Genomic DNA, 16,358 nt, shown 5'->3' with positions numbered 1-16,358 from the left:
GATTGAAGATTAGTACAGTTTGAAGAATAGTACATCTCCTGCTGTACTTCCTATCCACTCCAGATATAAGTCATTTAGATCTCATAGACCCTAGAGCTGCCAACATATCTTTATTCTCTTCTTCACCTTACCAGCTGCAAATCACACAACCCCAGATTTAATTTTATATGCATAAGTTAGATTATAAAGGCTTAGAAAATTTAGAGTTACTCACTTACCTGTCGAAGGATCTAGGCGTAGCTTTGACTGATCCTTCAGCTCTCTTTGACCACCGGAGCCCTTCAGTTCAGTCAAACCAAAAGGATGGTGTACGGGCTATTCACAATATCCCGTACAGCAGCCAGAGGCAGCTGAGTGGCTTAGCCGAGCCGAACGCATATGCTTTGGCTCGGCTGAGCTATAATCACAGCCGAAGCAGGGAGAAAGGTCAGCCGAAGCCGACCTTTCTCTCGGCAAATGACAACATATGTCATGGCTAGCTCCGGCCAGTTGTTGTCCTTCAATGACAGACCAGCATGCTCAGGCTATTTGAGGACACTATGCTGTTATTAAATGACAAGATTTGTCCAGGACCTGCAGGCAGACTGTCAGGGTCCAGACAAATGTAAACAGACATCACCGCCAGCTTCGCCCAATTGTTTATATTTAGCCGGCATCTGTCAGATTCTTCATTCTGCGGCGGGAGTTTGTCGCGTGCTGCCAGGTCAGCGGACATCATTTTTAATAATGATTTATTTATTATTTTGACGAGTCGCCGTCATTGTGGACAATGCTGGATGTCGTGATTGACCCTGGATTACATTGGTGGATCAATTTTTGGGATTTTTTAAAAATAAATACAGGGCTTGTCAATAATCTGGCCTCTTTTTCAACATTTAGTTTAACCCTTTATTGAATGGGCAGGGGTACAAGTACTCCTTAGTCATTCACAAGGGGGGCCGCATCTGGGTGCCCCTTTATTAAACGGTTACCCTGATGTGAATAAGCCCCCCCCCACACCCCCTCCACAGCAAACACCTTTGGACTTGTGGAGAAGAGGCCCTTGTCCCCATCGGCATAGGGACAAGTTGCTTTTCCAGGGGGGACCCTGGAAAAGCACCCTCCCAGTGCTGAGGGCAAAGCGGTACAGAGCCAAAGTGAATAGCCGAATGCCGAGTGGCTCAGTTCACTTTGGCTCGGTTACTCACTCGGCTGCCGAAGTCAGCTTAGTCAATAACCCTCTTAGTCCATAAACTGGATTAAACACACTCTACTCAGGGAATGATGATTCATAATTAATGCTCTGAGTGATTTGAAGTTGTAAGTAGAGATTAGCTTTAGGTTCAGGTGGACCAAACTCTAGCTGAATGCAGTATGAGCTATTTGCTGCTAAAGCAAACAGTTACCAATAAAGCACTTCCTTGCCTATGTAATACGAGCAGGTGGCTTAAAAGGGTCAATATTGGGGATTTCTTATGTTGCAGACCCCTCCCTATAAAACGTAGGGTTCCAATCACCTTTTATCAGCCATGTATGTTTGCATCTAAAGCACAGAGGATCAGCTGTGCATTTTGAGACAGATAGTTAGCTACTGCTATACAGTGCTATAATCAGTGCTGTATTGTGTTACATGACAGTGAAATGCAGTGTAGTGGGCTACAAAGTGTTTAGATGTGATAGAAAATTGTTCAGCGCTCTCAAAAGGTACAATTGGACATTGTGGGAGTTTAATTAGTCGAGGGCAGCCGAGTGAATGACCGATCTGAAGTGAAGTGAGCCGAACACTGTTCGGCTATTCACTTCAGGCTGGTACGGCTGATTTACATCGTACATCGGCGGAAACAGCCGTACATCGGCTTGCTTCGCGTGGCTTCAGGTCGGCCGAACATGCTCAGCAAAATAAATTGTGTGCTGAAGGAGTTCGACTCAGCCGATCCAACATCTGGATCGGCTGAGCCGAACCTCCGGCAGGCTACTCACTGCTGTTCGGGCTATTCTTAAAGATGCCGAACAGCAGTGAGTGAATAGCCGAATGCCGCCGAGCGGCATTCGGCTCGGCTGTTCTGCTCGGTCCCTCAGAGGTACCGAGCAGAACAGAAAAAGAGTGAAAAAAGTTTAAAAAAAGTAAATAGAAAACGATTGTGCGGAGCTAGCAGTGACAGCTAGCTCCGCCTGAGGTAAGTAAGAAGAAACCTGACCAGCTCGAGACGCTGACTCGAGTATAAGCCGAGGGGGGCACTTTTCAGCACAAAAAATGGCCTGAAAAACTCAGCTTATACTCCAGTATATACGGTATATATATATATATATATATATATACACACACACAGTATATATAGCTTTAGGTTTTAGTGTTTTGGGTTGATGTTTGGGGTTTGGTGTTTAGTGCCTAGCGCCTCGTGTTATTTGTTTGACAATATCCTGGATATTAGGCTTGGATATTAAATAATTTCTATGCACATTCTTGAAAGAAAAAAGAAGTTATAATGAAAAATTTAATTTTTACTTCTATCTGTAGTGGTATCTATTTCCTCCAAATATATTTTCTGCTAATACTGAGGGTATTACTAAAACCAGACGTGAATTTACACTCAAATAAATGTATGTCACCTTAAACTTTTACAAATTGATTGTATCCTTTATTAAAATGTTAATGCATTTTATAACCAATAATCTTAGAACTAGGGATGCACCGATATATCGGCTGCCAAAACATATCGGCCGAAAATGGCACTTTTGGCTAAATGCCGAAAGTGCAATTTTCCTGCCGATACATCGGTGCATCCATTCTTTCTCTCCTCCCGGCTGGGCGCTGCTCTGTGTCCCAGCGAGGAGGAGAGAAAGTGACAGCCGGCCGAGCACTGAGGGAGGAGAGTGCTGTGAGCGGACGGTGTCTCTCTTCACACACCGCTCAGCCTCCTATCACAGTCCGGCAGAGCGGTGTGTGGGCGGAGACAGGCCGCACTGTCACAGGAGGCTGAGCTCTCCTCCCTGCTCTGCTCGCTCAGCCTCCTGTGACAGCTGTCAGGATGGAAAGCGGGTACAAGCAGTCAGTGATCAGTGATCACTGAGTGTTTGTACATAATTGAGGTCTAAGCATGTTGACTATATCCTCAATTATGAATGAATTGGATCTATATCACATCTACATCACCTCCTGTTCATTCATAGCTGTAGTTATAGTAAACATACTCTGTCCTCATGTTATCAATGAACAGGAACACTCATAGAGGATTCCTGTTCATTGATAACAGGGGCTGCAGAAAAAGCGATTGAGGATCTCTGTGTTCTCAATCTCTTTTTCTATTTTAAAAGAGAAATATCAGGGGTCTGTTTAGACCCCTAATATTTCCCTGAAGCCCCTCAAAGTAAAGTAAAAAATAAAAATATTTAATAAAAAATGAATTAATAAATAAAAATAAATATAATTTTTTTTTAAAGTTTATAAAAAATAAATTAAAATAAAATATTTGAAAAATTTGAAAAAAATAAAACAATTTTTTTTCGGTTTCAGCCTGACAATTTTTTTTTATTTCGGTTTATTTTCGGTTTTTACATTTCTATTTCGGTGCACCGCTACTTAGAACAAATTTTATTTTATAAAAAAAGATAACAAGAAAAATCTAATTTTATCAACCACATGCGTAAACCATAAGGGATTTTGGTTGCTCCCTGTGGAATCACTGAAGTCCTTTAAAGGAGGATTTCTCATTGAACAAACCGGCATTGTGTCCTTATCATCATCAGCTGATGTAAAAACCTTCTACACTACTGCTTATCTCTACAGTAAGAGCAATACATTTTTAAATATACTGTTCAGATGAAAGGTAATCTAACATTTTACTTTTTGTATTTAATTTATATATGTATAGGTGTTAGATTTTAGATGTCAAGATTTTGTTGATGTCTGGTAGTGGAGAGAATCCCACTTATACTGCTCACCATTCTCTCCGTAACAGAAATGTATTCAAATTCCCAAATTTGAAAGTTTTCTCTAGAATAAGAGGTGAGGATAAATCTGCCAACGGGAGCATCTGGCTCTATGAGAACTATCTAACATGGACTTCCCCCAACTTTTTCATTATCACTTTCACTTCATGTTTTATTTCTGGTACAGGTTGTAATGAAGAAACCTCCTCAATGGGACACAGACCACAAAATTATACTGACAGGGATTTTAACCATTCCCTACTCTACCCAAAACTGATTTTTTTTTTGCCTATACAGACATATCAAATACTCAAATACAAATCTATTTGTTTTTGTTGCATATGCAATTGGCCATTTTTACTTATAAGACAGTGTCAAAATTATATTTTTTTAGGAAGGTTTTTATACTAGTTATACATTTTATGTATATATAGATATATCTATATATATAATTTGATGTTACATTCATTAGGTGCTTCAGGTGTTTCACCTTTAAAGGCATGTGTTTGCTTACTCTTTCAGTATTTCAGTACATTTCAGTAAATAACTCCATACTGATTATTATTATACAGGATTTATATAGCACCAACAGTTTGCGCAGCGCTTTACAAAATAAGGAAAACATTACAATCACAATACAGTTCAAGACAAGATGGTAAGGAGGGCCCTGCCCCTGAGGGCTTACAATCAACAAGGGAGGGGCCATTGATACATGAGCAGGTTGCTGTGTGGGGATGAATTGTTTGAGAAAGTGATTGTTCAGTGGTCAGGTTGAAGTGGGATAAGCTTCCCTGAAGAGATGAGTCTTAAGGGATCACCTAAAGGCAGTCAGAGTGGGAGATAGTCGGACAGGTTGGGGTAAAGAGTCCCATAGGATGGGAGAGACTCTTTCATCAAGCATCAATGGGGAATTTTGTAAGTGCTTTCTTTTCCTGTTTTGTATTTACTTTTTACTTTTTTTTATCATCTTCCTTATTGACTTTGATATTTTATATTAATGATGCACCAATTAATATTTAAACACCCACTTCTAATAACCTATTAAATCGTGTAATATGACACATGATAATAATATTGTTATACACATTATTATCAAAATTCCAGTGCTTAATTTTTTTTTCTCATTTTCTGTCAGCTTTCATCATGTATTTATTGACGTACTTATAATTTTATTCATTTATTTGGCCATTTGAGTCCCTTTACTGCTTGGTGCTGATGCCTGGAAGTGGTGAGAATCCCTCCTCTCTTTTTGTACTGGTGACCATTGTCTCTGGAACAGAAATTCATTCAAAATCCCAAATTTTAGATTTTTCTCTAGAACAAGAGGTGAGGATAAATCTGCCAATGGAAGAATCTGACCCTATGGAAACTATCTAACATTGCCTTCCCCCTACTTTTGCTTATCCCTTTCACTTCATGTTTTATTTCTGGTACAGGTTGTAATGAAGAAACCTCCTCAATGGGACACAGACCACAAAATGAAACTGACAGGGATTTTTATTAAAGAGTAGAGTAGGGAATGTTTAAAACTTCTGTCAGCTGTAATCATGTATTTATTAATTTGCTTATAATTGTATTCATTTATTTGTCCATTTGCTTCATCTGCTTGGTGTTGATGTCTGGAAGTGGAGAGAATCATCCGTCTCTATTGGTATTGGTGTTTCTCTCCAAAATGAGAAAAATGTAACTGCAAAAATGTGACTATTGGAAGATTTACCCAATTTTGTTTTGATGACCACCAAAAATTTTGGATTCCCCCTTACTATCAGACTCACTAACAGTAGTCACTGGGACATAAAAAGAGAGAGAACTTCCTCATTTTATAAGAAAACAATAAACAACTAGCAAGGGTTCTAATCTTTGCCTTTCTGTCCAAAGTAAAAAAAAATGGCTTTAGTAACACTTGGGCCTGATTTACATGTCTAAAATGTTATTTGATATGTTAAATGTTACTCAAGTTTACATTTTCTATTATAACACAGATCATGTCTAAAAGTAATATTACAGCAATATATTTTTTGGGATTCAACAACATGGGTATAGGTAACCTTCTGTTCGCCTTAATCCTTTTGATATACTGCGTGACAATATGTGGAAATGTCTTAATCATCACACTGGTGTCCTACAGCAAGATTCTCCATTCTCCCATGTACTTCTTCCTCTTCCAGCTGTCTCTATCTGACATTTTATTGATTACCGATATTGCCCCTAACATGCTTAAAATTGTTCTACGTGAGCAAGCGTTCATATCTTTTCCTGGCTGCATCACGCAGCTTTATTTTTTTGTTTTAGCAGAGACATTTGAATGTTTTATTCTGACAGTGATGTCCTATGATCGCTATCTAGCTATCTGTTATCCCTTGCGTTATGTCTCCATTATGAACCAGGGGCTTTGCGTTACATTTGTATGTGCATCTTGGCTATTAAGCTGTTCTCTAACATCTTATATAATACATGGTGTGTGCTCATTAGAATTATGTGGGCCAAATACTATTGACCATTTCTTCTGTGATTTTTATCCTCTGCTAGCACTTTCTTGTTCAGACACATCCATCGTCCAGTTGGAATCCACCTTGCTTTGTACTGCTGTCATAGTCTTGCCGTTCCTCTTGATAGTGCTTTCATATACCTACATTGTTTCAACCATACTAAAGATATCCTCTGTTTCAGGAAGACAGAAATCCTTTTCTACTTGCAGTTCCCATCTGATGGTTGTGTCCATATTTTATGGGACCCTCATCGCCATGTATGTGCTTCCAAATAAAGGGCAGTCACAGATGATCAGTAAGATTCTGGCTTTGTTTTACACTGTGTTTACTCCCTTTTTAAACCCCTTTATATACAGTTTGAAGAATCGGGACATAAAAAAAGCTTTGATGTATATAACGCATACTAACAAAGCCTAGGACATCAATGATAATAAGGAATGTAAATTTTAAAGCGAACCTGTCAGTGGACATGTCCTGTTGCAGAGATGTGAACAGAGGAGCCACCAAGTCCTGTCCCAACTGCTGCATTCTTCTGTTCTTCCTACCATTTCTATCAAGAACATTCTCTCTGACAACCCTCTGTGAAGCTGTGGCCATAATCTCCAACCACTGTCATGGTCAAAATTGGGCACGCTGCAGGTAAATTGCCTGGTGAAAGACTGACTAGGTTCATAATGGATCCCCAGCAAGGTGGTGACAGCACTCCAGGTGGAGCTTAATCTCTTGCTGAAGCTTCTGGCAGTCCCTGGCTGGGTGAGTTTCTCACCATGAAAATTAATTCTCCTCAAGGACTTTTTTTTCCCCTTCTATCACAAATCTGCTGCCTTATCTAATGAGCCTGCCCCTGAATTCTAAAATTATTAAAGCAATTCAACATTGCCAGCCATCCTCTACTTCACATATAGAGACTTTAGAAATAAATTTAACTAGACTTAAACGTATTATCGAAAAATATCAGACAATAGTTTTTCAATCCTGAGCAGCATATCAGTGCAATAGAAAATACTTTGGAGGTGGAGGTTAGAGATGATAGAAAGGTGCAGCATGCTCATTCTGATAAGTGTGGAGAGATGGATGAGCTCTTCCATCATAATAACCTTTGATTGCTTTAATTTCCTGAAGAAGTGGAGGACCCTACTGACAAAACGTTTTCATACCTCAAGCTCATAGACGGCCACTTCTCCCATTACCACCAGGGGCACCCCTCACCCCCTCTTTTTTTTTTTGCAAGTTTACCGTATTTTGCGGTCCATAAGACGCACCGGACCATAGGACGCAGGGAGGTCCGGCGCGCCTGTGGAGCACTCGACAGACTGTAGCTTCTGACACAGCTTCTATGACAGAAGCTGTGACAGAAGCTGCAGTTAGTGACCGCTGAGACAGGTGGCCCTGTGATTACAGCGCCACGGTCTCAGTGATCACACAGAGCAGACGAAGAAAGTCCGTTCTTCGTCTGCTCTATGGTGATCTCGATCGTCGCCGCTGCTCGGTTTTAATACGAGTGATCTCATTAGATCACTCGTATTGAACGAGCAGTGGCTCCAACTGCTGAACTTGATCGCCGCCACCGCTGATCGGCTTTAATACGAGTCATCTCATTAGATCACTCGTATTAAACGAGCAGTGGCTCCTACTACTCACCCGGCGCCCGAAACTGCATGTCTCGGGCGTCGGGATTCGCTCCATAAGACGCAGGCACATTTTCCCCCTCCTTTTGGTGGGAAAAAAGTGCGTCTTATGGAGCGAAAAATACGGTATTTTGGAATTATTCAGACCAAGAAACAAAACCAAGCTATCATAACATAGGTAACACATATGCAATAACCTGGTCAGCTGATGTACATATCAGAAGGTTATACAGCAAAATCAATAGACTACCTAACTGTTACAGAGTCGTAAAGCATTTGAAACATGCTGGGAGGTATCCATTGGAATCAGGTTACATATTATGCGAACAGCTTATTAACAATCTAACAATATGCATATGCCTTTAAGGCCGAAGTCTAACGATCATCTACTGGGCTGTGCCTGGCGTTGTTAACAAAAAGGAAAATGAACGGATCATATAGCGGCGCGGAAAGGACCTGAAACGGACGTGAAATATAGAAGGGGTAACATAGGGAATGCATATATACGGCATGTAATGTCATATGGGGGAATAGGTCAGATCTATGAAAGTGTTAATTAGAGTGAAGTGTCATGCTTTAATCACCTTCAGTCATTACTTCTCCAATGTCCTACCCAAGGACATTGAGTTGGCCCAGAGAGCCCTCAGATGCGGCTAGGAGGTACCATCTTGAGTCCTTAAAAATCAACATAATATCCTTCAATTGATCCATAGTACATTCAGTGGTTAAATAGCGAGTCCAGGTATGGAAGAATTTTCCAGTATTAGATAAATAGTTTTTGGTATCACTTTGTGGATTAGCATAAGTTGGTGGAGTGTGTGTTTGACATAAGTCAATGTAGGGGGGTTGGGTGTAAGCCACTTGTGTAATATGTTTTTTGTGACAGGAGTCTGTTTTGTCCTGTGTGGAAGCGGTCGGAGAGTGGAATAGACATACTGCTGGGGAGCAATCCTTGGATCCGTCCGAAAGTGTATTCCTATAAGTAATTGCTTGTAGCCAAAGGGATTGAATACATGGACAGTGCCAAAGGAGATGCGTTAAATTAGGGCGTCTCACCTCCTCTTAATCAGACTTTGAATTTGCAGGATAGAGAGGCTATTCTCCAGGCAGCCCTCAAAAAGCAAGATATTACCTATAATGCAAATTGCATGTAAACTAAGAGACTTATAGCTATATGAAGCTGGAAGCCACTGGAACAAGCAAATGGCTTTTTATTAATTGAAGGACCTTCACAGATACATAACATAATCAAATAATAAAGCTTTAATAGGAAAAATACATTAGAAAACATGTTAGTTCACGGCCAGTCTGGCCTTTAAAATGTCCATTCTAATACAAATACTGTATATTGGGATGATAAAGATAGTGGCCATACAATGCGTTGTGATAAGGAGATAATCCATACTGTGGAATGTCCTCTATGCATTTCACCACCTACGTGGCTTATTCAGGAGGATAAAAATCCCCAAAATGCAGGACTTTACACCCAATCACATCCCATTCAAGATCCTTAGAAACTGAACCTTTAATTTCTCCCCCAGGGGGACCGCAGGAGGGCATAGCAACAGAAGATGACCAAATGGGTAACAAAGTCGCGTGTTACTATTGCTGCGGACACATATGAGGTGAGGCTACCCAGATTTCTCAGCTGCTATGCGGAAACAGTAAGCAGCCTTTCTTACAATGAAAAGGTGGCTGAGGGATAAGTATATCCTGTATAGTATGATATACCCTGACGAGTTACACAATGTGCACAGTGGAAAATCGCACTTCTTCACGGATCCTAAAGATGCCTCATATTTGTAGGATGCACAAGACTCTGTACAAGACACCCCTCGCTGAGTCAACAGCATCCTTAGATATACTGGTGCTCAAGGTAAACAAAGATTTTTAATCCTTTCTGTGGGTCAGGACACACTCTAATAGATTTTTATAAGAAACATAAGGACAGAACCCACCATCCAGGTAGACTGATTGTCAGTGGTACAGAGTCTTTGACAGCGAGGTTAGTTGACTATAGACATGTGCGATTCGTTTTGTTCCGAATCGAAATTCGGACAAATTTTCGGAAATTCGGACATTCCGAATTACAGACATAACGAATGCAAACGAATCCGAATTTCTATTTCCGAAATTCGGTAGCGGTATTCCGAACGTTCGTTTCGTTTTCTGTTCCTATTCGTTTCTTATTCGTTTCGTTCGTTTGCAGCAAAGTGACATTTGAGGGGGAAAAATATTTTTCTCCTTCTCTAATGTCACTTTGCTCCAACGAACGAAACGAATAAGAAACGAATAAGAACAGTAAACGAAACGAACGTTCGGAATACCGCTACCGAATTTCGTCCGTTCGTTTGCTGCAAACGAACGAAATGAATAAGAAACGAATAAGAAACGAATAAGAACAGAAAACGAAACGAACGTTCGGAATACCGCTACCGAATTTCATCCGAATTCCGAATCCGAATTGACTTTCACACCCGAATCCTGAAAAATTAAATAACACAAATCCGAATTTAAAACGAAACAAATTTTTTGGCAGTGCACATGTCTAGTTGACTATATTGATTGGTATTTTCAACCTTTGGTGATCAATACATTGTCCTTTTTTAAGGATAGCCAACACCTTATTAATCTAATAAAAGAACTGACATTTGACTATGAATATTTCCTTGCCACCATAGATGTGAATTAATTGTACAGGCAGTCCCCGACTTACAGACGTCCGACTTACGGACAACCCGTACTTATGGACAACCCGTACTTACGAACCGAGGTCCACAGTTCTCCTAAATGTACCGGCAGCTGCCGGTTCATTTAGGAGAACTCTGGCTGCAGTGGCCTGTGTCCCTTCAAATCCCCGCTACTCTCCCCGCCTTTGTTAGCGGAGACAGCGGGGACACAGACGGCTGCATTCCTCCACTGCCCCCATACCTCCTCTGCTGTCCCGGCCGGTTCCTTTTTCTTCTCCCGGTCCATCCGCTCCTCTTCCTGGGTCCGTCCGCTCCTCTTCCCCTGGTTCGTCCGCTTGTCTTCCCCCGGTCCAACGCTCCTCCGCTCCCCTGGTCCGTCCGCTGCTCATCTGCCCCTGCCTCCTCTTCATCTGCAGGCTGGGAGCCATACCCAGCCTGCTATTGGATATTGTAAAATTCAAAAGCCAATATCAGGCTGGCTATTGCACCCACCCACTGTCTGCTGTCAATCAGCATGGGAGGACCTTATAGATAACTTTCTTCTTCAGGCCCCTCCTCTGTTGATTGACAGCAAACAGTGGGTAGATGCAATAGCCAGCCTGCTATTGGCTATTGCAATTTGAAATATCCAATAGCAGGCTGGCTATTGCGCACAGCATTAAAGTAAACAAAAAAGTTTTAAAAAAATTTAAAAGACAAAAATGTTTTTCTTAAAGTTAAAAATGTTAAATAAATAAAAATTAAAAATCCAAACAAATAAAAAAATAAAGTTTATAAAATTAAATTAAAAATAGAAAAAATACTTTTTTGGGTGTTTCATTCTAAATAAAAGTTTTTTTATTATATTATAATCTTCTGAACAACAGGAACTGACAGCAAAATAAATGTGATCCTTCCCTCTGCTAGCCAAAACTTGAAAAAAAATTTGGGCTGGAGTTACATTAAATTTTTTTACCTGCGCTGACAAATTCAACTTAAGTACAATCATACAGTCTCTATCTTGTATGTAACCCGGGGACTTCCTGTATATAAATATGACATTATTAGATGGACTGCAGGTGGTAGAATTGGCAGTAATGGGACAATCTGGACTGGAAGAGAAACAGAAAGAGAAACATGTTTTATTAGAATGCCTACATTTTGCCATGACTAGAAGTCATTATAGGTGCGGTGGCTCCTACCACTTACAAACAAAAGCAGTTTCTATGAGGGCTAAATATGCTCCTAGTGTGGCAAATGTATAGATGGGAAAGTAAAGGTGCCCATACACCTTACGATTATCAGACGAAACTTTTCGTCCGATGATCGAATAGTCGTACGATTTTCGTACGGCAGCCCCATCCTGCCCTGATGATCGCAAGACTAATTTAGCCGTAATTAACGAAAAGCACCTGGACGAAATGCAGTAATTGATTTGCCGTATTTTCGTTAGCGCAGTGTAGATCGTACGACTTTTGACGGACGGAAACGCCAGCAACCTTACGGCAATCATACGATCTAGCAAAATTTTCAAACATGCTTGACCGTCAAAAGTCGTACGATTGTACAGTACTGTCGGTCGGACACTGCAATGCACACATACGATTATCGGACGAAAAGTCGATCGCATACAAAAATCGTAAGGGCACCTTAAGAGGAATGGGCAGTAGTCAGATTTTTTTTTACAAATAATGATTCTAGCATTAATTTTACAGGTACGCGGAATAGTGATAATGTTAATTTTTTGGGATCTGGTTATTTTAAAGTCAGAAAGAAAATTTGGCAATAATTTTCAAAGAAACAGAAATAGCCATATACCAACCGAGAACTGTCATCACCCTAAATGATCTTCTAAATACTTCTTTCCAAAGAAGCCATTCATGAGGGTTACGAGAAATCGTGATGGGTTGGGAGATTTGGAAGATTAGACCAGGATTATAATAGATCGCTTTATACAAAAGGGATATAATAAAAAGGATTTGAAAGCTACATGTCAAAAGGTGTCACTTACAGACAGAAAAAGCAATAATGTCACCAGCACACCAAAAAGATATTAGCAAAAGTCCATTTAATGACAAATTCAATAAAAGCGCTTTCGGGGGCCTCAAGGGGTCCCCCTCATCAGGCTCAGAATGAGACAGCATTGAACAACCATCACACTCAAATAGACATGTAAACGTGAAATAAAACAGACCAGTCCCACAAAATCACGTCATCACTTACATTCACTTACAGACAGAAACTCATTTTATGTCAAATTATAAGAATAACAATAAGAAGGGTCAACATGAGTTTGCATTTATTACAGGTTTTAATAGTCAATACAAACAATTTGAAGAGATCATATAGAGACAGTGGTCCATTTTATTGAAATATACAATATTTTGTAAGGTTTGTCAAAAACCCCCAACAATTAACTACCAAAATTATCAATATATTGTGGGGATCCTCTCAACATGAGTATATGGTGCCTAACTAGGGGGCCTAGCAAGGTACCCTCCTCATATTGCAGGCACATAGTCTGGTATGATACATGGGGCATGCTCAATGCCCAAGTCTTTCCTGGTCGGCCAATTTGCATGCCTTGATAGGGGTCTGGTATAGATTTTGGTTGGTCCCTTTGCCATTTTTTTATCTTTTCAAAATGTCACTTTTGCTTGTGTGCATCCTATAGGTGTGCAACCTCACGTGTAGGTTTACAGCATCCTCCATGCATGTTATTTAAAAGAATTGTGTATTTGTAATGTTGCCTTTTTACATGTAAATAAACTCTTACTGTAACAAAATCAAACTGACTGTGTCACATTAATGTGAACAATGAAGTGAACACACCTACATAACACACATGTTAACCTGTTGCACACTTATGTGTATGTATGTGTGTGTCAGCATGTTAACATTGATATCGGGATCATCTATGCAAGACTGTGAAAAAGGGGAGGGCATAAGTATGACGTAATTTCCTCCCACTGAAATGTACACCCACTCTTAAAAACAGACATGCAATGGACATCACCAGCCACCAGAAAATGTTGAAAGTGCCTCCTGCACACCATACTGCATTGTGAGCAGTGTAGATAAGATAGGTGCTCATAGTGACCACCACGGATGATGTTGTGCAGAATCTCAGAGACATGAAGATAGGTTAACAGCACTCCAAAAGGTAAGGAAATTATTGTTTATTGCAAATAATGTCAAATAAGTAGAAATATCTAATGTTTCAGGGCTGCCCACAATGTCGCCCTGAAAAAGGGACCTATGTGATGTTATTTGCCATAAATTATATTTTCCTTGCATTTTGGAGTGCTGGTGACCTATCTTGACGTCTTGGACATTACCAGAGCACACAGTAGTCTGTATGCCTTAATGTCTTCCTTCAACTTATGCTGTCAGCCAAAGCTGGAGAGCAGCAAGAGGAGGATGAGAGACACCATTAATTGCATGGTGTTTCTGAAACTTGTCAGCATCCTAAAAGGCTGAATGTGGGGAAATGGGACTTTTCAGAGAATCTGAAATTGTTGCAGTATTACTGTGATATATGGCATATTTGTGTGTGTGTGTCCCCCCCCCCCAAATGTTTACTTCCACTTTGAGCCCTCCTCATGTATCACTTCCCCCTCCCTTTTAGATTGTAAGCCCTCAGGGGCAGGGCCCTCCTTACCATCTTGTCTTGAATTGTATTGTGATTGTAATGTCTGCCCTATATTGTAAAGCGCTGCGCAAACTGTTGCCGCTATATAAATCCTGTATACTAATTATTATTATTAAAATGACTGCTCTGTGCTGAATGCCATTTCTAATAATAATCTTCTAATAAAAACAAATTATATTTATTAGCAACATTCATGAATCAATGGGGATCTGGCCGGTACTCTGTGAAATCATTGAGGCTCTTTAAGAAGTGATGTGATGTTATGCTATGTACCTAAGCATACTGTAAAAACAATGCATTTGAAAATAATAAAAAATGTTTTGAACAAAAAAAAATTAAGGATTTCTAATTTAATAAGCAGGGGTTGTACAATGGTTATACTCAAAAAACATAGAACCTATTTATTCTACTGCTTATATATAGAGTAAGGGCAAGACTTTTTTAATGCACTGTTCATGTAAAGGGCAATCTATCATCCCAAATCTAGAAGAAAAAAAAAGGTTTTGACTATACAGACACGATAAGTGATGTATTTATTCCTTTGTTTTTGTTGTATAATTGATTTTCCATATTGGGTAAAAACCACTGACAAAATCTTGTTTAGAATATGTATACATTTGTTAGGCATCAACTATGTATTATTTTATGACATTCATAAGGTGTTTAACAAATAAATGTTTTGACCTACATAACCGCAAATGGATTATCATCAAGCGCCAACAGAAAAACTTGTAAGTACATCCTTTGTTCTGTAATAATTTATTTATTTTTTAAATCTTCCATCATAGACCTTAATAGCTAGTTATTGTTACATGTTATTATATTTAAATTGACATTATTTTTTATCTTATCACACAGACCTTACCTAAGAGTAACATCACAAGAATCTCCTTTTTGGAATTCCACAACATGGGCAAATGTAACCTTCCGGTCTTTACTTTAATCCTTTTGATATATTGGGGTTGATTTACTAACCTTATAAACACGCCACGAACAAGTATACACCTCTGTAGTGTGTTTCCTCCCAGCATGATCTATTGGTGGAATCTAGACACCTTTGTAGTGTGTACACACCCAGCAGGTGTGTTGTGCAAAGCCCTGCATGAATTGCAAGGTGATGTTGTGTAAATTAGCTCTACATTGTGTTGCTTGCGTTGATGAATGCAGGAATGTAAATGCATGAGCTAACCATTTTTGTCTAAACTGTGAAGCAGCATTATATATGCATCATGTGCATGATTTTTCCATATATGGCATTAGTGGAAATATGCTTTTAGAGACTTGCATGCCGCTATTAGAGCGGCATGTAGCCTATGGCGCATGCTACATGACGCGCACGTACGTAAATACATAAAAACGCGCCATAATGGCGTGAAAATGTGACATGTTGCTCGTGTTTGGTTGATAAATACGTTTTGCTGTGTAAAAATGCACACGCACCTGGTGCGTGCGTGTGTTTAGGTTAGTAAATAACCCCCCATTGATTCCCAACTTTCTACACACTTATCTCTCGTGTATTACACTTTTTACCTTTTCAACATAAAGTGTATGCCAACAATTTGAGATTCAGACTATGACTTGAGATCTAGTTATATCTATTATGATATCCATTTCTGATGATAGTTACCCTAAGTGTCTAGAACTTTGTCTTCTTGTAGTTGGTAAGCATTGCAGTGCCATCCTATATGTCTTTGTTTCTTAAACTGTACACCAGAGGATTGAACATAGGAACCACGATAAGATAAAGCAGTGAGAGCAGCATGCCTTCTCCATCTGCAAACTCTGCCTTTGCATACAAAAACATGCTTGTGCCATTGAATAATATAATAGTTATGAGGTGAGAGGTGCAACTGGGAAAAGCTTTGAGACGTCCTTGGGTAGATCGGATCTTTAAAATGCAGGAAATAATGAATACATATGAGGTTATGATCATTAATCAGTTATTGATACAGATAGTGATGGGAAATTCAAGATTTTCCCATTTTCCCCACAACAAAAATAGAAGCAACAT

General features: G+C 39.7%; 1 protein-coding gene across 1 annotated transcript; it reads left to right on the top strand.

The window, feature by feature from the left end:
* Positions 1-5,894: 5,894 nt before the first annotated feature.
* Positions 5,895-6,815, top strand: LOC108789737 (olfactory receptor 11L1-like). Its single transcript, XM_018559819.1, has one exon. The coding sequence runs from the start codon at positions 5,895-5,897 to the stop codon at positions 6,813-6,815; it is 921 nt and encodes a 306-aa protein (XP_018415321.1).
* Positions 6,816-16,358: the final 9,543 nt, after the last annotated feature.

The sequence above is a fragment of the Nanorana parkeri genome, unplaced genomic scaffold (genome assembly GCF_000935625.1).
Source record: "Nanorana parkeri isolate BGI_ZX_2015 unplaced genomic scaffold, ASM93562v1 scaffold416, whole genome shotgun sequence".
Classification (NCBI taxonomy): Eukaryota; Metazoa; Chordata; class Amphibia; order Anura; family Dicroglossidae; genus Nanorana; species Nanorana parkeri.
Note: the sequence above shows the minus strand (reverse complement) of the source record. Positions and strands in the feature narration are given on the sequence as shown.

Coding starts and splice junctions, on each gene's coding strand:
- LOC108789737 (XM_018559819.1), top strand. CDS start 5,895: ATGTCTAAAAGTAATATTACAGCAATATATTTTTTGGGATTCAACAAC.